This window comes from Amphibalanus amphitrite, unplaced genomic scaffold (assembly GCF_019059575.1).
Source record: "Amphibalanus amphitrite isolate SeventyFive unplaced genomic scaffold, NRLGWU_Aamphi_draft 000030F_arrow, whole genome shotgun sequence".
NCBI lineage: Eukaryota > Metazoa > Arthropoda > Thecostraca > Balanomorpha > Balanidae > Amphibalanus > Amphibalanus amphitrite.
The window spans coordinates 1,261,118-1,282,852 of NW_024881526.1; the positions used below are offsets into that span (position 1 = coordinate 1,261,118).

Genomic DNA, 21,735 nt, shown 5'->3' on the forward strand with positions numbered 1-21,735 from the left:
TCTGGCAATGGCCGCTCCGCGAGTCTCAGATCAAAGGGCCATAAACGTCAGTCTTGTGGCGCGGCCGTCCCTCTGCACGGCTAGGACCAGTCCCGTCCGCTGCAGCCGACCGGCGCCCGTCGCCGACCGGTGCGACTTTTCACGGGTCGCCGTCCGATGACGCCGTCGGCGAGTCGGCGACCACTTACCGGACGTTGATTAAGCCCTTCTTCCTGGTGCGTTGAAAGAGCGCCGGTCGTGCTTTATGACACGCCGACCCCCGCCAGTATAAAATGGCCATCGGCATCGTAAACCGTGGCCATATCCATTAAATTACACATCAATTGAAATTACCCAATTTACGGCTGCTATGAAACCGGTCGGGCCGAGATGAAAAATGCCGGCCACTAGGCCCGTAAGAAGCTCGGCCGGGCGCAGATAGGCGGATAGTGGCGGCGCGGCGCCGGCTGAGGAGGTGATGGAAGGTGCACGGGGACCGGTTATAGCCGCGGGCCGGCGCCGCTGACAGCTCGTCGTCCGGGGGACGGAGCCAGGTATGACTAGCCACCCGACACGGAGCGCCCTCTCAGCCGCGCCGTGCGAGACAGAATGCACCGGCGGACTGACGTGAGCACGTCAACCGCGGCTCTCACTAGGAATGGGGCGTAGAGTGTCCGTCTTCATGTCCGTCAGATAGGTCCAGAGGCGGTGCGCCATGGTGCAGGGAGTGCGTGGGCAGCTCCGTAGCGGCCCGTCCAGTGCAGCACCTGCGCCGCGGACAACCGGAGAAAGTGAGCACCAGCTGGAGGCCCGGTGAGCGGCGCATCCCGCCGCCGCCTCCCGCAGCCCGGAGCGGCATCATTAGCCTAACGCGGCGCGGGGTGCCGCGCGCGTGCGGCTCAGCGCGGCCGTACCGCCGCCGGCCGCGGCCGCTACATACGGCACGCGTGCTCTCCGCGGGCGGGGAGCCGCTCTGGCAGCTGGAGGGAGCTGAGATGGAGCGGCACGCCGCCCACCTGCCCCGCCGTCCCTCGGGAGAGCCCGGCTGGTTGTGTCGCGCCAGACGGAAGTGCCGCTAAAAACGACCACCGGATAAACAAGGAGGGCGACACGGCCGGACAAACGGCTGGGGTGCGCTTGTCAGCGGCTCTCAGGGTCCCCAGAGGTCTGAGGTGGCGCCGCCAGGTTATAGCCGTCTGCGGTGAGAGGCGACTCTCAGACGGCGCTCTTGAGGCTGAGAAGTTTCTCGAGCTGTGACCGAAATAGGGTCCATTCACGAGAAGTCGGCCAGTTCAACGAGGCCGCACACGACCGCAGCTGCCTGTATCCGGTGTAACACCTGACCCGATACATTCCTGTGTGCAGCCCGGCATGATTGGCGCTGCCGGTCGGGGGCAGGAACCGGGTGTGATTCGGGCGGGGCTGCGGTCGGCCGCGGCGCCGGGTCAGCCGAGGTCAGGCCGGCCGGCGCCCGGCCGCCCTCTGTCGGACCACTCTATAATTAGCCGCCGAGCGGCGGCCGGTGACGGCGCCTGTTGCAGCGGCCGGCCGGCGCCGCCTCACACTGCCGCGCCGGGAACCAGCCACAAATTACACACTCCTAATGATATTATGTAGATTAGTCGTTGACCGGCGGCGGCAGCGGCTCTCTAATGGAGCGCGCTGAGAACGGGGCGCCGCCGGCGGCCACCGCTGCCGCCGCGGTGCGGAACGGCCGCCGGCGACGGGCCGCCACCGCCACCGTCGGCTCCCCTCCACCCTGCCTTCAGCCTACAACCCTTCGACGACCAAAGGAAACTGACAATCACACTTAACTTTAACGGGTGCCGATTGCACACTCGTCGCGGCGCGCGGCGGGGGTCCGGCTCGTTGAAGCGCCGAGAAACGAGCGGGAGGGGCGAAACGCGCTGTTGTGGGATGCGGATGGCCGATGAAGGCCGATGGATGATACTGGGGTTCGGGGAGCGAGGGGCGTCTCCGCCCTGTAAATGCAGCCGTTATGGGCCGAGGGTTTTCTCAGAAACCGGACTGTTGGTGCAGAGTAGTGATATGATGCTGGTTTGATTGACGTGACGACCCGGACGGATTCAATGGAATTTTCGTGGATGTTTGAAAGGCCGACAGACGAACTGACATACTCTTTTGACGGCGATTGAAACTGTCGTGAGTGGCATTCCGGCAAGGGTGACGGAATGCGACAATCTATCGACCAATCCGTAGTGACGCAAATTCCATCGTTCACAAAAACGCATCGGCATCAACTTTTTGCATACCTAATGCATAAAGCGAAACTGTAATGCGCGCACAAATCCTCTCAGGCTGATGTATTTCCTGTTCGAGCTACAGCTGTCGGTCGTGTCCCGTGCAGTTTCAGCTATGTGCTCAGTTTCAGTGACCGTCCTCCCGTGCACGTTGTGACCTAGGTCTTCCCTGTGTTCCCAGGCGCTGATCGTGTCACCCGAGGTGGCCCGTCGCTACGAGACGCTCTCCGTGGACCCGGGCAGCGCCATCGCCTCCGACCTCCAGGTCACCGCAGGAGGAGAGTTCGTCTACGTCCTCTCCACTCAGAAGGTGAGCCAAATGACCTCCGCCGCGAGCACCTCACATCGTGACAGTGACGGACCGACCGTCCAAACGGGCAATGGCCCACACCGAGGGCATATCCGCCGGAAACATTGCAATGTCATGCCGCGAGCTGCCATGAAAACGCGATACAGCTCGTACTTCACCTCGTGCCTCCATTCACGATGATTTACAAGCGACCTTTGATGACTACTAAAGCTCGAGTACAGCTAACGAGCGTACCTACTCATGGCGCTAATATTTTTCCTTTGTGTTTTACTTAACCGGTTGGCACGAATGTACTGGCCTTGGCGTCGCGTTTTATCTACGGCCAGCGGCCACTTTGTGGGATCACTGTTGGTGTCTGACATAAGGGGTGGTCCGGGACCGTCCGGGACCGCCTGGCCCTGGTCGGACCGGCCCGGCCCGCTGGCAGGGAGGCCGCGGTCGCTCGGAGCGTGACCCCCACCATGACGCTGATGACCGGCGAGTAATTTATTGCAATGACGCGCCGCGCGTCGGCCGCCGAGCGCCATCGCCTCCCGCCGGCGAGACAGCGTTTCCACGCCCCCGGACCGCTTATCTTCGTCGCATCGGGACGGCTCTGACAGGTGGCTGCCTGCACTACCAGCGTCCTGCCGGCTCCTGCCGGCTCCTGCCGGCTCCGTCTGCTCGATCGGCCGTCCGATGACGGCTCAAATCACTCATCTGCTCTCCGAGCCGGGCCGGAACCGCCCCGGCCAGGTGGTGCACCACGCTGTCAGTCAATATGTCGGCCGGCACAGCAGAGCGTTCCACTCCATTTCCGAGTGTTCCGCCCTCCGAGAGCTGAATGAAACCCGCACTATTCTCGGCTGACGTTCCCAGCTTGACTCGTTCACTTTTTGTTGCCGCGTTTAGACGTTTCAGCGGAGACTATGCCCTGAAAAGTGCAATGACTCTTCACATTTAACTCGTGTAACATAGCTGTTCCTAACGCCTACTCACCTCACACAGAAACATTTCCTGCATTTTGCACACCTCAGCCATCCTCTCCCCTTACATCCTCTCTCTCCTCTCCACTTTTCTTCACTCTTTCTGCACAGTTCTCCTCTCCTCTCCTCTCTTCTCTCCTCTCCTCTCCTCTCCTCTCCTCTCCTCTCCTCTCCTCTCCTCTCCTCTCCTCTCCTCTCCTCTCCTCTCCTCTCCTCTCCTCTCCTCTCCTCTCCTCTCTCCTCTCCTCTCTTCCCCGGCTCGCTGAACCGGTTACCTGGCTCTGCACGCTGCACGCCGGCTCCGGGTGGGCCGAGCCGTCATTTCGCCGCGCCCCGCCGGCTCCATTACAATTACGGCGCGCCACGACGGCCGCCGCGCCGCGCCACGACCGCCGCCTCTCGGCCGAGCGGCGCGGAGACGCTCCCCTGGGCGGGATGCAGGCCGGCCGGCCGGCCGAGCGCGGTGGCCCGCTCGCCGACTCTTCTCTCCGACAGCCAGCATGCACCGCTCCTCACTGCAAATAAAACAAATGGCGGCGTGGCGGATAATTTACGCCGACCCGACATGCCAGCCGGCCCCTCTCTCCATCCCAGGTAGAGGTAGAGGTGGTAGAGGTAGAGGTGGAGGTGGAGGTGGTCGGCCGACGGTGAGCCGCAGTCTGACTGTATCAGCCGACACCGTCATACACACGGCGAACTGCGCTTTGTCCGCTGCCGTTCCATATTGATCTGGCTGCCATGACGCGGCTACTCTGCTATCCTCCTGTGCAATTGTTGGGCAACGGGCCGGCCATAGCCATTGCACTTAAGCCGCCTTGGCCTGAATCACATAGACTGGCTGAAAGGCTTTGCCACGCGTCAGTTGCGGCTGCGTTCCGCTTTGATTTGTCGGGGCGTGGCGACGGCACGCGCAGGGCCGTGCTCCGCAGGGTTGAGCCGGGTTTCGGCGAATCCCCGGCTCTCTACCTGGCGGAAATCCAGTAGGTACGGGCACGGCCGCTGACTTCAGGAGCCGGCTGTATGAGCTGTGCAGTCAGTCCATTTTCCGTCAGCCGACCACAGAACAGCGCTGTTGTGTGGTGGAGCTCGCAGTGTAGTGCCGGTGTGTGACTGTCTCAGAACGACTGACCGCCGGAGGGTGAGCGTTGCCAGAGACTCGTCATTGCGCCGCCCGCTGACACACCGCCAACCCGGTGAGAGCCCACACAACTTCCGGCATCCCTCTCACTGCCAGGAACACCGTGAACGAGCGTCAGAACGCCAGAGACAGACCGTGGCCACACCCGCTGCGGTTTGCCAGCTCGGAGGTCACTACAAAACCAGGTGCCGTCAGGGTGAATAGAATCAGAGCCATACAGTCTGACACCGCTCCGTGCCAGATTTGGTCACTCTCGTCAGACGACTTTGGTTGGGACCGGTCGCTGACACAGTTTGAATAGCTCCATGGCCTCTGTTCGCCATGTAAAGAGCGACAGACCGAGGTCTCAGGGCGCCCGGCGGAGGAGACTGCAGGGTGCACACGGCGGCGCGGGACCAGCGCGTCACATTAGCAGGCCTCCGGCAGGCCGCCCTCCGCCGGCCGGTCACCTCTAAACCTGCTCACCATCATTTTCCTCGGTATAAATCAAACGCCACAAAGCCGGCTGGACGCGGCCGGCGGTCGGCGGAGCCGTGCATCACAGCCGGCGCGGCGCGCGGAGGGTTGAGGGTCCCGGCTGGTGGACTGGAGTCACAGAGAGTCCCGGCTGAAGGACGGAGCGTCCCGACTGGTGCACGAAACGTCCCGACTGCGAACGGAGCATCCCCAGCGCGGCTGCGGCCGACAGATTCACTCAGCACCGCCGCACAGCCGCGCCGCACTAAATCAGCCGGCCAGCGCCGTCCGTCCGTCTGAGCTGCTGGCACGCCGCAGATGCGGACAGAGGTGCAGTTGAGGTCCGGCCAAAGACGCCCCCGGAGACGCAGCTCGGCTGAGAGACACGGTGACACTGCAGCCGCGGCGTCACTCGGCAGCTCGATTTGGTCGGATGGCTTCTCGCTCTCCACCTCTGCAGCTGCGGGGACGGTGGTCCTGCTCAGCTGCCGACGGCATAGAGAGAACCCCGTCCCTCCCCCGCCGCCGCCCGTCCCCGCGGCGACGGCGGCCTGTCTCGATATCGCTCACCGCTGCCGCATAGTAATCGAGCCGGGCGGCGCACGCGCCGATCGCGCCCGTTTAATCGGCGCGCCGCTCCCCGCCCTGACTGCGCCGCGATCGGCGCCGATACGGTGATGGCGCGCTGGCACCCAAAGTGGCGCAGTCATCGGGCGCGCGTCGCCGCCGGGCGCGGACGGCCAGAGGAGGAGTCGGCCTGAAAGCACGGTGACGGAGCACTGTCGGATGATCCGGGCGGCTGCCCCTGACCGCCGCTGACCGCTCCGGGTCGCCCCGGGCCGCCCTCGGTAGCGGCTCTGTTCCCCCAGTCTCCTGTTCTCCATTCTGCAGCTCTCCAGCAGCACGGTTCGCAGTCCGGCGCCGGCGCCGGCTGGCTGTGATAGCCGAACCTACCGCCGGGGTTGGGCCGTGTTTCCACTCGGACGGGAACTCTCCGTCTCCGGACCGTGGTCGGCGAGGCCGGAATGTGACGCCCCAGCTGCACGAGGGAATGCCCGCAGTTCTGCAGCGAGGCGAGCTCCGCAGGCGGGCGCGGCGCCGTGCGGCCGGCCGGCCGGGTTTATGATTGGGCTATGGGCCGGGTCAATTCGCGGGGTCCGTGAGATAGGGTCCATTGGCGGCGTCATGAGCCGGAGTCAATTTGCGCGGAGGTGCAGACCAGGATGGGCTTGTAAACTAATTTGCTGCAGTCACTGACACCGACCAACAGACTGTTCCGGGGTATTAGGGCCGTAAAGATACTGTTACGGCGAGAGGCCATGTCACTCGGGCAGGCTCACGAGTCACGACCCCGCGGACGGCGCGCCAGCCCGGGTGAATGCGGTCAGATTTCTCCCATCCGTCAGTGGGCAGCTCCAGTTTAGTTTGTACTCGGCCTCTGCGGCTCGGGACGGTCTGTTGTGTATTCCATGTCAGTGAGTGCTGGAACTTCATTCCGCGTGGTCCAATACCGAACTGTCCCACCTCATTCCGCCTGTCTCGCCCTGTGGCGCATCTGCCCATACTTTCACCGACATGTTCTGTAAGGCTCCAATTCCATTCCATTCCGACGTACCTCATCATGCACTGTCCCTGTTTTATTCTGTTTCGTAACCGCATGTTCCTTCACGTCTCATCCTGTCCTGCCCCGTCGACCCCACATCCTGTCCCATCCCTCCCATCCCATCCCTCCCGTTCCGTCTCTCCGGCTTTCCGCCGGCGGCGGTCGCGCGTCCTTCGCCAGCCGTCCGGTGACTCTGCAGTTGCTCACATGATAAATTCAGACGGCGCTCACAATGCGCCCTTTATGCGGCCGGTCAGGCTGCACGCGGATCAAATGGGCTCGCTCCCATAGCTGGCACCCAGCCGTAATTGGCGGCCGATGGTCGAGAAGACGGTCCGCAAACAAACCGAGCGCGGGCGAGCGCCGGTCAAAGACGCCGCGCGCCGCCGCCCATTGATCAGGCTCCGGAACGCACCGGGCCGCCGGCTCACCTGGTCTCCTCCGAACACACGGCATTCACAGGATTGGCGAGAAATCAGCTGCTCACGGGACACAGGCCGATTTCCGCCGCCTTTGTGAGGCGCGCGCGCGTGCTGCGAAAATGCTTAAATCGGATTCGTCTGGGGCGTTTCAGGACACAAAGGTAGATAGGGGCCGTCCATAAGTTTCATGCGTCCCATTCTCCGCGGCCAGTCGGGACTTATTTATCGCCCATTCGGGCCTTGTTGCGTTCTTTTAGTGTTTTCTCACCGGCGGCATTCCTGGGCCTCTACCTGCGGCGCGGGCCGCGTTTAGGTATAAATTAGTCCGGCTGAACGTGTAACTAAGAGGTCCATTACCTGGGCTGCACGTTGGGTAGGGGTGTAGTTTAGGAGCTCGAGCCAGGTGGGCCGGTGGCCGGTGGGCGCACCCCCGCCGCGCGGGCAGGGCCGCCGGCTGGTTGGCCGACACCCCCGGCGAGCCGTCCGGCCCTCCCTCCCTGGCCATCCCAGGTGGTGGTCGGCCGGCCCTCCAGCCCCGGCTCACCGCAGCGCCGAAATTAATTAGCTCGGCTCGAAATTCTACGGCAGGGTATACCGGACTTACCTTGAGCCGTCTGCGATGATGGTTTCCGTCCGGTGATACGCGGTGGTGAGGCGCATCCTCTGTACGCCGTCCCGTCTCCGCAGGATACCTGGGGGAAGCGGGGCGGTCAGCGGCTGCCGCAGACCCGTCGCCCTCCCCACTCCCAGCTGCACACCTGACCGATTCTCCGTCACGAGCTCCGGTCCGCCGGGACGATTCCCACGGTCGTGGAGGACCCGGCGTATCATCACCCCACCCACCCCCATCCACCCCACCCCACACATCGCACCGGTCCAAACCCGGGCCGAGCCGAGCCGACCGCCGCGCCGGCTCTCCGAGCGGGGCAATTAGTCGAGTTGGATTGATTCTCGGTGATTGGCCCGGTCGGGTCGGTAGCGGTCGGTCGTCGGCTACTGATACAGCAGGTGGCCCCCGAGGGAGCGGTCGGGATGAGCCGTGACCGTGACCGGCAGGGCTCAGAGGTCAGGACGGAGGACGGAGGGCTGAGTCGCTAGGAGCGCGTCGGTTCCTGGAGGCCAGGAGGAGGGCTCACGGTGCCAAATATCCAGGTGCCAAGGTTGATACGGGCTAGCGATATTGCCAACAGCATGTGGGCAGGGATAAGATGCTGTTGGTGGGCGATTCGAGGCTCATCAACGACTTTTATAGCATTTCGTGAGCTTGGAATCACCTCTAAAAGCTCCGCCGCTGAGCTAAGGGAGGGTATTTAGGAGCGCTCCCCGCGCCCGGTGACCGGGGAGGGCCGCTGGCAGGGGGCAGGGCTCCCTCTCGGTCGGCCTCCCGTAAATCGGAGCAGCGCGGAGCCGTTTTTACGTGGCTGGCCGGCCGGTCGCCGCCGCCGGCTGAAAAGGATCGCCGGACGGCCGCGACGGGGCGCCTCAAAAACAGCTCGCCGGCCCCTTTGTGGGGCAGCGAGTCGAACTGGGCCGCTCGCCGAGGCGCGCTGCTCGGTCCGTCGGCTCGGCGCGCGCGCGCCCAATGCGCTCAGACAGGACTGGGTCGCGACGCGACGCGGCCAGAATCGCTGACGACGCGCCGCTGACATCGCCGAGACACGCTTCAAAGTGCGCCGGTGGACCGTCGACAGAAAAACCAACTGCCCGCTGGATGCGCCCGCTGTCGGCCAAAAACCGGGGCGCGTCGCTGCACGTCGGCAACGGAGCGGCTCGTTTTTACGGCACCACGTCCGGCCTTGATGATTTTTCACATTGGTTAAGCGGCTGGGCCGGGCCGGTGTTGTTTTTGCAGCGTTTCCCATGCGGGCCGTGACGACAGGGTCTGGGAAGCACCGGTAGGCGGCGACCACAGCGCTTCCTCCGCGCCACCGTCCGCCCTCCGCCGCCAGCCGCAGCTGACGCCGGCGCCTACTAAATAATGGGCAGCTAATTTGTTTATGAATCGGTAATTACTTCGTGTCGTGTTTTCACTCTCGGCGCCCGGAGAAAGTGCGTGCTCGCCGCCGGACCCTGAAAGCTAATTTGTAGCGGAAAAATCAGGCTATCGACGGGGGCCGGTCGGTGGGTTGACCCGCGCTGCGGGGGCCCGGCCGAGGCGCGGCGACGCCCGAGCTGCCGGCGCGGCTGACCCTGTTTCTTTGCGGCTGTGACGGAGTCTCCGTGCTGTTACCGAGGTGTGTCTAATGGAAGTCCGGCCTCAATGGAGCGCCGCAGAGCGATGGAGCGGCCCGCCACAGAAAGTGAATGCCATGTCGGCCGATTAATTTGTCAGCGGTGACCCGTGGCGCAATGCGGCCGGTCACGGAGGTCACGCAGGTCACGCAGGTCAGACACGTGCCGACCGGAGCTGGCCGGTCGCCGTCCTGGTCCCAGCCTGGCCACCTGTAACCCTGGCCACCTGCTGTACCGGCGCTGTCACCCCTGACCTGACCTGACCTGACCCGAGCGCACCTCGTTAGTCCATCTGCCCCGGCCGTCGCTTTCGGCCCGCCCCTCACCGTTTTATCTGTCTGTTTTTCAGGTGTCGAAGGTGCGCGTGCAGACGTGTGAGAAGTACACCAACTGCTCGTCGTGCCTGGGCTCCGGAGACCCCTACTGCGGCTGGTGCTCGCTCGAGAAAAGGTGAGTTGGCGGCCGGCTGCAGCTCTCAAGGCTGCAGGAGAACAGAGCGCTGCGCATGGCGTGTCAAAGGGAGATTTGTCCGAGAGGCCTCTCCGTCTCGGAGGCCGCTCACAGAGCCGCCGCGCGGGACTCGAGGCGTCGGGATGGCACCCGGCAGTGCAAGCGGTCCCAGCGCAGGTCACATGTAAGGTGCATGTGTGTGAGAAGGGCCCCCGAGGGAAGTCCCTCGACGTGCAAATGGCGAAACGGAAACGGAAGGCGAGAACCCAACATTGCGGACGGATGTGGCGTTCACGGACGTGGCGTTTTACACTGAGATTATTGGCACATTGCTAATATGGGGCTTCCAAATGACTCAGATCTTACAGCTTCCTTGTTTCACCTGCCTTGATCGCTGAGCAGCCATCAATAAATCATTGAGTTTTTATACATGCTTTTGCATGGCAAGCATGACGAATGGGACTGGCTCGAATCCTACATATCTTTCGCACGAACGTACAGTCTGATTCAGGATAGCTAACGTAACTGATTCGAATTGTTTTCGGTCATGTTTTTATTCGGATAAGCTACTCTTTCGAATAATGCGTGAAACATATAAAGTAAGTGTGACCTGTTCCATAGCAACGCATCGAGCAAACATCATGTAAAATCGAGATTGCTCAGTGCCCACGTCAGTGACATGCGACTTCTCGACATGCTCAGCGGACGGTCAGGCCACAGCAGCCTTTCGGCGAGACTCAGAGTCGGTCGCTGCCGGCAGTCTGTCCCGCTAGGGAAGGAGAAAGATGGGATCGAACCGCCCGTCCGGCAGCAGACCGTCCGTTTGACGCCTCAGATAAATGGACACCGGTGAAAAATGGCGCACTCGCTTGTTGTTGAAGCGCACAGAGTTGATGGTGCCGATGCCGGATCGTCGCTCATCCCTTCCGACGGATCGGCCAGATTGAAACAGCGTCGGCCGCGACGGGAATAGATGGGACGCCGGCCGGCCGCCGATGACCGCTCCGGTGGCCGGCCGGAATTCAATTAGCACCGCCGCCCGCCCAATGGCGCGGAATGAAACCGGCATCAGTGTCAAGTGATGATTTCATCTGGCGCTCGGCCGTCCGATGGCCGAGCGGGGGATATTCGGAGGGAGGGGGTATCACGATGGTGGGGCTGGGGGTAGGGTGCAGGGTGGGATTGATGGGTCGGCAGGCGTCTGGTGTCAGAGGGCTGCAGCAGATCTTCAGCACCTGCTCAGAATCATATTAGCTTCCACACTGTTCCCTGAAATACTGCCGTCTAAATTGATTCACGTCCGCGCTGCTAAGCCCCGGAGCTAAAATTCGCTCCGACACTTTCTCGCCGTTAATGTCGGGCGCGATTAGAACCAGCCAAGTGTCGGCGGAATATTACTAATTCCAATTCCCACTAACCAGCATAATGGCTCTAAGTGAACAAATAATTTTCACATGGCTCTGACGGCGACCATAAGCGGTGCCGATGAGCCGGTGGTCACGCCTGGCTCTGAGGTGCGCCATGCCGGCCGTCTGATTGGTCGCAGTTGACACCTCTCCAGATTATACACCCCGGGAACCGGACCGTGCGCCGGCTGCGCGTCTCAACTCCACACTATCTCGGCCGATGACAGCGGGCGATGGCCGCCTGGTTTGTCCCACGGCCGGATCAGAGAGACCCCGATCCCCGACACCACAGCCATCACCCGTAATAGCCGCAGTTTCAACAATTTCGCCGCGGGCGTCCCGTCGCCGCGACGACGCAGTGGCAGCGGTGGCGACGTCCGTTTCCGCACCACCGCCGGAAGAGAGTCGGCGGACTTTCGCTGATGTCGCCATCGGCGCGGCGGCCGTCGCGGTCGGTGAACAATCGAGCTCCAATCGGAGCACAATCGGCGCACAATCGGTCGGCACTGGGCGATGATTAGATGCCTGTTAGAGCGGCGGCGGCCGACGGCAGGCCGGGCCGGGCGCGTCTGGCGGCGCCGACCGAGCGGGCCATTTATGGCGCAGCACGAGCGTCGTGTGCGCCGGCGGCGGTGCCGGCGGGCCTCTCGTGGCGGGCGCTGGCTCCTTGCCGCCGCCGCCGCCGCCGGCAGGCAGATGCGGCAGATGTCGGATGGAACAAAGCGGCCGCCGAGCGGCGTTTCAATGAACGCGGAGAATGGGGCGTGCTGCACTATTATTAGATTAGTGCTAACCACCTGTGGCGGGGGAGCGGTCAGTCTCTGGCCGGTGTCGGCTGTTGCAGTCCCCTCTCACCTGGCGGGAGGGTTCCTCGCCGGCCGGCTGCTCGCTGGGCTCATTACCGTCTGCCATGACTGCCGGGTGGCTGACACCCCTCCGCCGGAGGCCAGGAGCAGCAGCACGAGCACAAAGCGGCACGTCTGGTCCGTGTAACCGACCTGCAGCCGTCGCCATAGCCGCAGCCTTCACCGGGCGCGCTTTGTTCCCCGTGCAGACGGACAGCCGAGAAATTCATTTGCCCGGTGCGGTTCAGACGCGGACTGTTTTTGCGGTGCGTCTGTTCGATGCTCCGGCAGTGCGACTATCAGCCGTCGGTGCCACACCCCCATCAGACGCCGTCGTTTCGACATCTCCGTCCGTCGTGACCCGCCGGTCAGCTCGTGCAGGGCGGCTCCAGGTCAAACGCGTGTACCGCGGAGAGCACGAGCCGCTCATGAGGGCGTTCATTGGGGCCACCCCACTGCCCGCTCTGCCTCCGGTCATGATGTGGCAATTGATTGGAGCAACACTGATTATTGCAGCAGCACCGCCAACAACACCCAACGACAAGGGGTGTAAACAGCCGACCACCATCCTAGTTAGTCGATGTTCCAGGAGAAATTGACGACCGACTGGAATGGACTAGACGCACTCGAATGGCTCGAATGAGCCACTCGATGACCGGTGGTTCGGTGGGCGGTGTCGGTGGTCACAACACCCGGCCTTCCTTCGGCCTTCTCTGAGAAAGTGACGGGACAAGAACAGACCGCCGCCCGCAGCCAGTCACTGCCGAGTGAAGGGTGGGGATGACTGAGACTTTCTCGTCTCTCCGGTTCACTGAGCAGCGGGTAACTCTGACCAACTCTGCTCCCCTCGGAGGGACCGGGACACCCTCTCCATCTCTGGCTATATCGCGGCGTCGGGAACGTTGCAAATGACGCTCTGCGCACCGCCCCTCTCCGCCCTAAACCAGCAGCTCAAATTACCGACCAACTTAGCGGATTATTCGCCGCGCTCTGAAATGCAAATGACATTAATTGTAAACAAATTTCATCCCGGTTCTGCGCCTAAGTGTCGCGCAATCTGAATTTATGTGCGGAGGGATTCGTTTTATTACGTCCATTTGCAAGAAGCGGACGGCGGCGGCGGAGCAAAGTGGCGACAGGCCAGCGGGGAGCCGTGGCCGCCTAATTCGATCAGCTCTGGGAGCGATGCTACAAAAAAGTGTCTCGCCGACCGCGATACCGCCGGTGGTCGAGGCTGCTACAGGCCTGTGGTCGGCGATAATCGGGTTAGCCAGCGTCGGCGGAGATGGGCGACCTAGCCAGGACGGGGGCGGGGCGGGGGCGGCCGCTCCTTCGGCAGGGGTGCACCGGGCTCCGCTGGCGCGTACTGCGGATCGCACCCCGCCCCATTTGCATAACGTCATTACTTTTCAACACAGTGCGGCACATAATCAATAGTAAGACTCGCTGCGAGCCAACGCAGTGGAAAGCGCGGCGCAAATGTGGCGGAAGGAAGGCGAGTGTAACGACGGACCAGTGAGGTGGAGCGGTGGAAGGCGGACACCGAGCACGCCTTCAGAGGGCTGGAGCTGTGGCAGCTCTGAAGAGCAGCTCTGCATGTAGGGGCAACACAGGAGCTGCTGGGATAAACCCGACTCTACGGAGGCACAAGGAGTAAATGATTCTTAGGAGGAACTCAGATCTGGGGAGGAATGAATAGCTGTAGGATCTTGGCTCTGAGAGAACCTCGAGTTTTGAGAGGACCTGGGGCACTGAGAGGACCGAGTGTCTCCGAGGGGGACCTCCTCTCTCCCAGCAGGACCGCCGAGTTCTCTGAAGACGGCGCCGCTCGAGGACCGCGCGGCGGCGAAATTTCCTCCATAAATCGCCGCCGGCACCGGCGGTGTGACACGGGCGGCCGGTGGCCGGGCCGGGCCGCGGCTTAGCCGACCGACGCTCTGTTTGAGTTAGGGATCGGAGAAGGCACGGCGTGGGCCGACGGTGGTCGATCGGGCCCGGCCGACCGCTCTCTGCGGCTCGGGGACACAGGGTCGGGTGGCTCGGGCGGGCGGATGCAGGTGCGTCGGAGACAAGTCAAACTGCTGTCTCACACATTGTGCGCGCACTGCAGACTGAGTTGATCGATGCCCATCGCTTTAACGATTTGACCTTTTTACGTATAGAATCAAAGTTGCTATGACATTCGTTCCAGTTTTTTTTTTTTACCTCACACCTATGATTTTATAGCAATTTGCTTGCTTTTTTCATAAACGACAACCACAGCCCACAAATAGTAGCTACTTACCTAAAAATGGAGCCCTCTTGAGCTTAGTCGTTCGCGGCTCGTCTACCGAGGATATTGCCGTTTTTAGTGGCTGTTATCGATAAAAACACCCTGAATGGCCAAACATTTCCCCTCACACCCCATAGCGTGTTTCCAATTCGGTCTGAAGTTTGTGTGGGGCTAATGGCGCCTTAGCTGTGCCGCTAACAGGCCGATCCAAGTTCGGAGCCCGCTAGCAGTGTGAACGGTCGGGGCGGGGCGGGGCAGACTGTCGGTCGGTCGGCGCGGTCCCCCGGTCGGCTCTCGTTATTGGTCAATGGTCAATGAAGCCAACCTAATCTAAACGTATCGTGCTCTACCGTTGTTATTAGTACCGCCGGTCATACGATACGTTGGCAATTGGGTTCGGAATAATGAAACGGCATTACCAGCAATAGCCCTAAGTAATCACATCGTTTTTATGTACGGCTTTCATTGAGTGCACACTACTCTATATGGCTCACGACATTCGCTATCAGATTAGGGAATTGGTCCAGCGCTGCTGTGTACCTGCATTCTAGGACCCGAGATAGCATGCAATGGGAAATACGACTCCGATTGGGCGTCCACTTTTTGCTCAGCAAAAAACCTGTCATCTATCTTCCCATTCACGATGTCCTGACCACCGTCGGCTCCCTGGACCTCCTCACTGTCTGTATTAATGGAGATATTGACGGCGTGGCTGGCTATGTAGTCTATCTACCTATATCTTCCATACACAGTCTGTTCGAGATCTGGTCTTTTTGTCGATATGTAAAGGTTTCGGTGCAGTCTGTCTGTATATGCGGACCGTCTGCGTATATGTCTGTCTGTCTGTATACGTATTGGCGCTGTCTGTATGTAACTAAATGCAGACCGCCTCTGTACGTCCGTCTGTCTGTCTGTGTGTGTGTGTCTGTGCACCGTCGTGCAGCCCTCCACCAGCAAGTAGCCCGCCCGCCAGTGCCCATCCATCAGACCGCCGGCCCACGATGTGTCCCCGACACAGCCATTGTCGCCGACGCAATGCATTCGGGGCCGCCGTGCAAACCGTTTATGATTCATATCGCATGTGACGCACGGCTCGACGACCTGCCACTGACTGTGCCGTGCCGTGCAAGGCCGTGCCGTGCCGTGCCGTGCCGTGGTCTGCTGTGCCGTGCTGTGCCGTGGTGTGGTGTGCCTCGTCTTCTATTGCTCCGTGACCTTAAGCACTGCGATGTGTTGTGTCGATTGACGGCTAGGGCTCTTCGTTACGCCATTCTATTGTTACGTTTGGCACCATGTTGCCACCTATCAATGCGGGCTCATCAAGGGAATCTAATCGCAGTCTGATTAGCTGAGTGTTTGATGACCTCACTGTCTATCGTGTGATGACCGGAGACCGGCGACCGGTGACCACACGACTCGCCGTTTACCTCGGTGACTGAGTCAGGTCGGTGGGCGGCAGGGACAAGGCACTGACGGAGCAGAGGCGAACGGTGACTGACGCGTCGCTCGAGCGTGACGAACGCATGCGTGACGGTGACGGACGACGTCACAGCTCGTTGCGGTCACTGGACAAACATGAACACCGCTCAGCTGTGGTCGTGGCCCCCTCCGACCGATGAGTAACGCCCCACCAGTATTGATATTTCGTCCCTACCGGCCGGTTTGCGGCAGCTCACGCGGCGGCTGATTCAGCTGTTTATGACCACTCGTGTCGGTCTCGGTGCAGTGTGTGACCTGCAATATAGGGACGAGCGGTGCTCGGACGACCTTGCAGCCGCCTCTAGTCCGTGCGTGACCTGTGCGTCGTAACGGCTCGCCGCCCGCCCTGAGACGGTCCTCGGGCGAGCGACGCGTGCCGACCGTGCGTCGGATTAGGGCTAATGCCGCCCCGGCCTTGCATTGTGATGCGTTATGGGTCTCGGCGGCGCCGGCTCATTGCCTCAGTGTGCAGCGGAGACGACTCGGCGCATCGTGATTTGTGCGCGCGCCCGCTCTCCCGCTGTTGAATGTGGTCGGAGTGAATGGCTGTTTTTCAACTGCAAGCTTTTGACTCAGCATTTAGAGTTGTGCAGTCCGACCTTGCTGCAATGCGTCAGTTTTCAGCTTTTCTCAGAGTAATTCTGATAAACACAGTCTACAGAACAAAGCGGGACGCTCGCACGTCACATTTTCTGGACAAACACTGCTGTGTTTAGCCATTTCTGCTACGTTCCGAGGTTTTTGCTACACTCGCACGCTGTCAGCTGCTCTTCGGTCCGGTCCAGACGCACAAAACCCGTCCAGCGTCCTCATCGGTCGCCGGGTGACGGCTGTGAGACCTGTCAGCTCCACCTTTATCCCGTCTGTCGCCGGACGTCCTGCGATGTTCCGACGTGTCCGCTGTCGGCTCAGCTCGATCTCTGTCATGTCACCCGTCCTCTGCGGTCGCGCCGACCTCCGCTCTCGCCCTCAGCTCTCGCAGTCTCGCCCCGTGACACGACGCACCACCCAGGCACCATCGGAACCCGCGCGAGTTTCCTCCGCCGCTTGACATGTTACAACCGAGCACCACCCCTTCCCCTGTGTCCGGCCGAAGACTGACCTCGCCCCTCTCTCTCCGCAGATGTACGATCCGCTCGGAGTGTCAGAAGGCACAGCAGAGCTCGCCTCGATGGCTGACGTTCGGAGCCGGCCAGCAGTGTATCGACTTCGAGCAGGTGCTGCCGGACAGGATCCCCGTCGATCAGACCGTCACGGTGAGTTTAGGGGACAGGGGCTGATCCGACACGGGACGAGGGACCGTCACGGGGTGGGCGATTCGTCACGGGGTGGGCGATCCGTCACGGTACGCGGTTACGTGCTGTGTGGCGGTGCCATTGATCGTCTGAAGTTCAATGGGGTGGGAGTTGGTAGCTGTGGGAACTCGACAACTGTGTTGACTGTCTGACAACTGTGACAACCGAGTTGTGAATGACAGAAAGGGAGAGGGAACGCAGTGAAGAGGAAGGAACAGGTGGTGTTGCCGGTCACCTTAGCTAATACCTCGAGCGGTCAGCGGGAAAAGGGTTCGCTACGCGTGAAGGGGAGTACGGATTGGGGACTGGACGCTCGGCTGCACGCCGCACCCGCAGGCTCGGGCGGCCGCGCTGGTCACTGCTCGTGGGCGGAGTTGCTCGATGGATGGATGGACCGAGGTGTCGGCGGCGAGGGCGTCAGGTGTCGGGCGCAGCCGGCGCCCCCGGCTGGTGCTGACAGCCCGCCGCTCCACCGCCGGCGGACGCTCTTCAAGTCGGCCAACTCGGTCAATCGGAGCTCGAACTCTCCACCCACGGTGGAGGTTTTGGATAAATGTCTTCGGCGAAATGTTCACAATCTATATCTGCCCTGATGTTCATCATGTAAAGGGTACTGGCTGACCAACGACCGTCTAACCGTCTAGGCTCCAGTTGCTATGTAAATGTGACTCGTCCCAACTCTTTACTTAGAGACTGTCAGTCCCATGGACACTGACCTTATCCCCAGTCTGCAGCTGGGCGGTAGGGCGACTCAGGAGCAATCCTCCAGTCACGTAAGCCCCAGCGACAGCTGAGCTATCAAGCAATTCCAACTTTCCCCGAGTCTTTTAAAACTTATCGCTGCCCCTCCAGGCAGGCGTGTCTCGATTTCATTCCCGGAAAGGAGTCCACAGTTCGCCCGTCTTGCTGTCGGTATAGGGCCTTTAATGACCTTCATCTAGTACTTTATTTTGGGCATTTATCTGATCAATGACCCTCCAGTGCGAGCGTTAAAGCGTCTGGCCAATCCAGTTCAATACCTAGAGCCCGTGAATCTCTCTCTCTCTCTCTCTCTCTCTCTCTCTCTCTCTCTCTCTCTCTCGCAGTCAGCGAACTCCCTAACTTTGCCGATTCGCCGGCCACCAGCCACCACCCGCCGGTGGTTTGACCGACCCCACCTCACCCTTCCGCCCACCCGTCGCCGACGTCCGGAAGCCGACGGCGCGGCGTGGCCGATGCGCCGGATATTGCGCCCGCGCCACTATAGTCTGCAGCGACGACAAGCGGCGCGGCCACACACATCCATTATACATGAGCGGAGGGGCGGCGCCGCGTGACGGAGGTGCCGCCTGCCACCAAGTGCCGGCCGCTGCCGCCGCTTACACCCGTCCCTCCATCGGAACTATCGGCACCTGGCAGATCGCCGCCCCTCGTCTGACGCTGAGAGCAGCTGATCGTGTCGTCAACGGCCGGCGGTCTCCTGGAGAAGCGTCCGAAGTGGAGATCACGAAACTCGCGAGGAAACTGCCAGAATTGTGTGCGTTCGCGTTGCAAACCCCGTCGAACGGTCCAAGAGACGAAAGATCCGTTTGTTACCGAGAGCTTGTCGAGTCCTGGAATTCATACAAATCACAAGAGTCGCTGACATTTGACGGAATTCAAAATCTCCGGATATTCAGTGTCGAGGACATTAGACAACCAGAGATTCCTAAGATCCTCCAGTAAAGGTCCTAAGGTCCGAATAAGGTCTTAGGTCTTATAAGCCTTCCCGGATGGACCACCAGCATGTGTGACTGTGAGCTTGGTTGCCAAGTGGCTCAGTGCTCCCATGTCCATTGTCCAGTATCTCATTACGTCCGGTTGAACAGCAGACTGAGCATCCGGTATGTCACAAGGGATATCGGTATGGTGACTCGATGACGAACGTCACCAATACATGCAGCCGAAACACACTATCGGTGCTCTGTACCGGTCAGGGACTGACCTGTCCTTTCCTGGCCTGCTGGCCTGGCCTGTCCTGTTCTGCCCTGTCCTGTCCTGTCCTGTCCTGCCCTGCCCTGATGACCTGTCCTGACCTGTTCTTTCCTGCCTTAGACCGTTAAGACGAGCGAAGTTACTGACTGTTAAGAACGATACCAGATGGATGAAGATCAATGGTGCAGTTGTTTGATATTGACTGACAGCCTTTCCTCGTCGCTGGATCCTTTGAATCGCTGACCGCTGTGAACTGAACTTGTGTGTTGAATCGTTGAATTGACTGACAGACGCTCATGGAATGTCCGTTGTCATTCGTCAGAACCGTGAATTCCAGTTCAGAGGCGCCATCCGGTCGGAAACATTTCACGTCCTGTTCCGACTCTGCACGGGTCACCGAGCTTCTGGAAGTGAAGTACGATTTTCCTCGAAACGACACATGGCACTGACAGCTATTTTTATGCCATCACTCAGCTCGGAACAATGCAGTCGGCACTGGGTCTCCAGAACAGCGCCCTAAATCCACTTTCGCTCTTACGCATTGATTGCGCGGTGCTGAGCTAGGGCACTTCAGCGCTTACGAAGACCACCAAGGCTCCCTCCCTCCTAACCTCGGCCTCTTTGTTGTCCACTCCCTCCACGCGCGGAAGCCGTCTGCGTGAGTGGTCCGTCGTGCGGCCGGTGCGTGTCAGGCGCGTATCTGAGGCGGCGGTCGTCAGCGGCGCCGTACCGTCAATGATCCGAGGCACACCGATACCGACCGCCGCCGCTCGATAATGAGACTAATTACCGGCATGGCCGCGCTCCCTCATGAAAAGACGTCGACGGCAACGGCGGAGGCGCGCGGCGGCCGCTTTTGTGTGTCTCCCCGCGCCCGCGGGGCCCGAGCGACGCCCCGCAACTAATGATCGACAGTGGCGGCCGGATTTGGGCACGACTGCCCCCCCCATCGGTCCCGGTCCCCGCGATTGGTCCCCTCCCCCTTGGCGTCGACGACGGACCGACTTTGGCCGTCGGCGGCGGCTGGGCGCGGGTCGGAGGGGCGGACCGGCGGTGTGGGGATGATGACCCGTCCGGGGAGCGATTCCGGGCCGCGGTCGCCGCGCCGGGGGAGCGATTGGCGGTCGGATCGTGTCTGGGGCTCACTGGAGGATCGCCGGCCGCCAGCGCCGCCGGCCAACGCTGAAATGGAGATCAAACAGCTCGCCGGCGCTCTGTGACACCGGCAGACAGATGGGCGGCCGTATTGCAGACACGTCACCCGAAGAAGTATCGGCTCAGCGCGGCCGAAGACTGCGGCGACAGCCATGGTCGGCGGCATTCCAGCGAGGCAGAATTTCCTCGTTTGAAGTCAACCAGTGCAACATAAGTCATCGGCGGGCGGGCCGGCAGCGTGCCCTAATCGGGGCCTGGCGCCTACTGATCAGCGGCGGCGCGGAAAGGCGGTATCGATGGCCCGAGAATATATGGAGTGGGGCGTGCAAGTGTCATCGGAGCACCCGGCGGCAGAGCAGATCTCATGGATATTTCATCGAGCCGGAGCAGCCCAATCTCGCCACGCAGAATATTTTGCCGGTCGGCGCTTACCAACATCGAGCGAAAACATCAACGGGCTCGGGAATTCGCCGCTTTGATCAGCGCTCGTCTTTGATGGCGCGATGTGCGATGAAGTTTCCAACTGCTCGTAATACCGTGGCCGTACTCTTTGCACCGTTGATGCTCACATCAAAGAGCGGCGCGGTTGGCCGCCTGCGGCCATCGGTGACCTCTGTCGGTCGGGTCGTCAGCCCCAGCCGCCCTGCCCCAGCGTCCCGCAGCGGGTGCTGAAAGCGCCGCCGGCGCCCTCCCGCCGCGCCGGATTTTCCTAAGGGCCGTTCACGCGGCGCTGACTGCGACGGCCGATTTGCGGCGCCCGACACGGTTCGTTAGACGACTACACAGTACAAACTTGCAACCTCTGCAACTGCTAAACGCATTATGTCCGCGAATGCGGCGCAATCAGCGCCATTATTCGGTCCGGGGCTTGATCGGCTCCCGGGGCGCCCCGCGGCGAGCTGCCGAGGGGAGCGGACGAGGACCCGAGGGCTCCCGTCGCCAGTGGAGCGGGGAAACTGACGGCCATTAGTCGTCGCCGGTCGCCGCGCGGCGCACATGTTATAATTGCCGTAATCGCTGTCGGTTCCGACGACGGCGGCGACGGCGCTGTCTGGAGGGGCGGTCGGAGGTTCGTCTGCTGGGGATGGTTCGACCGGAGTCTGTCTGGCTCTGAGGGCCAGGAATCTGTGGCCGTCCGGCGCGGGGGTCCGGTCGACTCTCCCACCGGCAGAGACAGACCTTTCAACACCTCCTGCCGAGGCCGGACAGCACGTGCTCGGGGCTGCGCACCAGTCGAGCGCGGCCAGCCCATCTCGGCACCTAGCGTCACTGCACGCTCGACCTCCGAACGCAAACATGTCGATGCAACGCAGCACCTGCCGCGGCCGTCCGCGTATCAGCCCCGGCCGGACTGCGTTCACGGTTGACTGGCGGTTCACGGTCGCCGCCCCTTCGTCCGCGCACGAGTACACTGTTGCAGGACAAACCGCGGAGATTTCCAGAGTCGTCGGCTGGAGGCGGGGTGCGCGGTCGGTGGCGGAGTGGGTGCCGCTTTCGCACCCCGCTCGCACCTG

At 61.5% G+C, this 21,735-nt stretch overlaps 1 protein-coding gene across 2 annotated transcripts in view; it reads left to right on the forward strand.

Annotated features, from left to right (window-relative positions):
* LOC122366868 (plexin-B-like) overlaps positions 1-21,735 on the forward strand; it is a 73,325-nt gene that overhangs the window by 25,616 nt on the left and 25,974 nt on the right. For both annotated transcript variants that reach the window (XM_043339517.1, XM_043339510.1), the window contains exons 4-6: positions 2,422-2,550; positions 9,716-9,816; positions 16,942-17,074. In XM_043339517.1, coding sequence (XP_043195452.1) covers positions 2,422-2,550; positions 9,716-9,816; positions 16,942-17,074 — 363 coding nt within the window. The remainder of the gene's footprint in view (positions 1-2,421; positions 2,551-9,715; positions 9,817-16,941; positions 17,075-21,735) is intronic.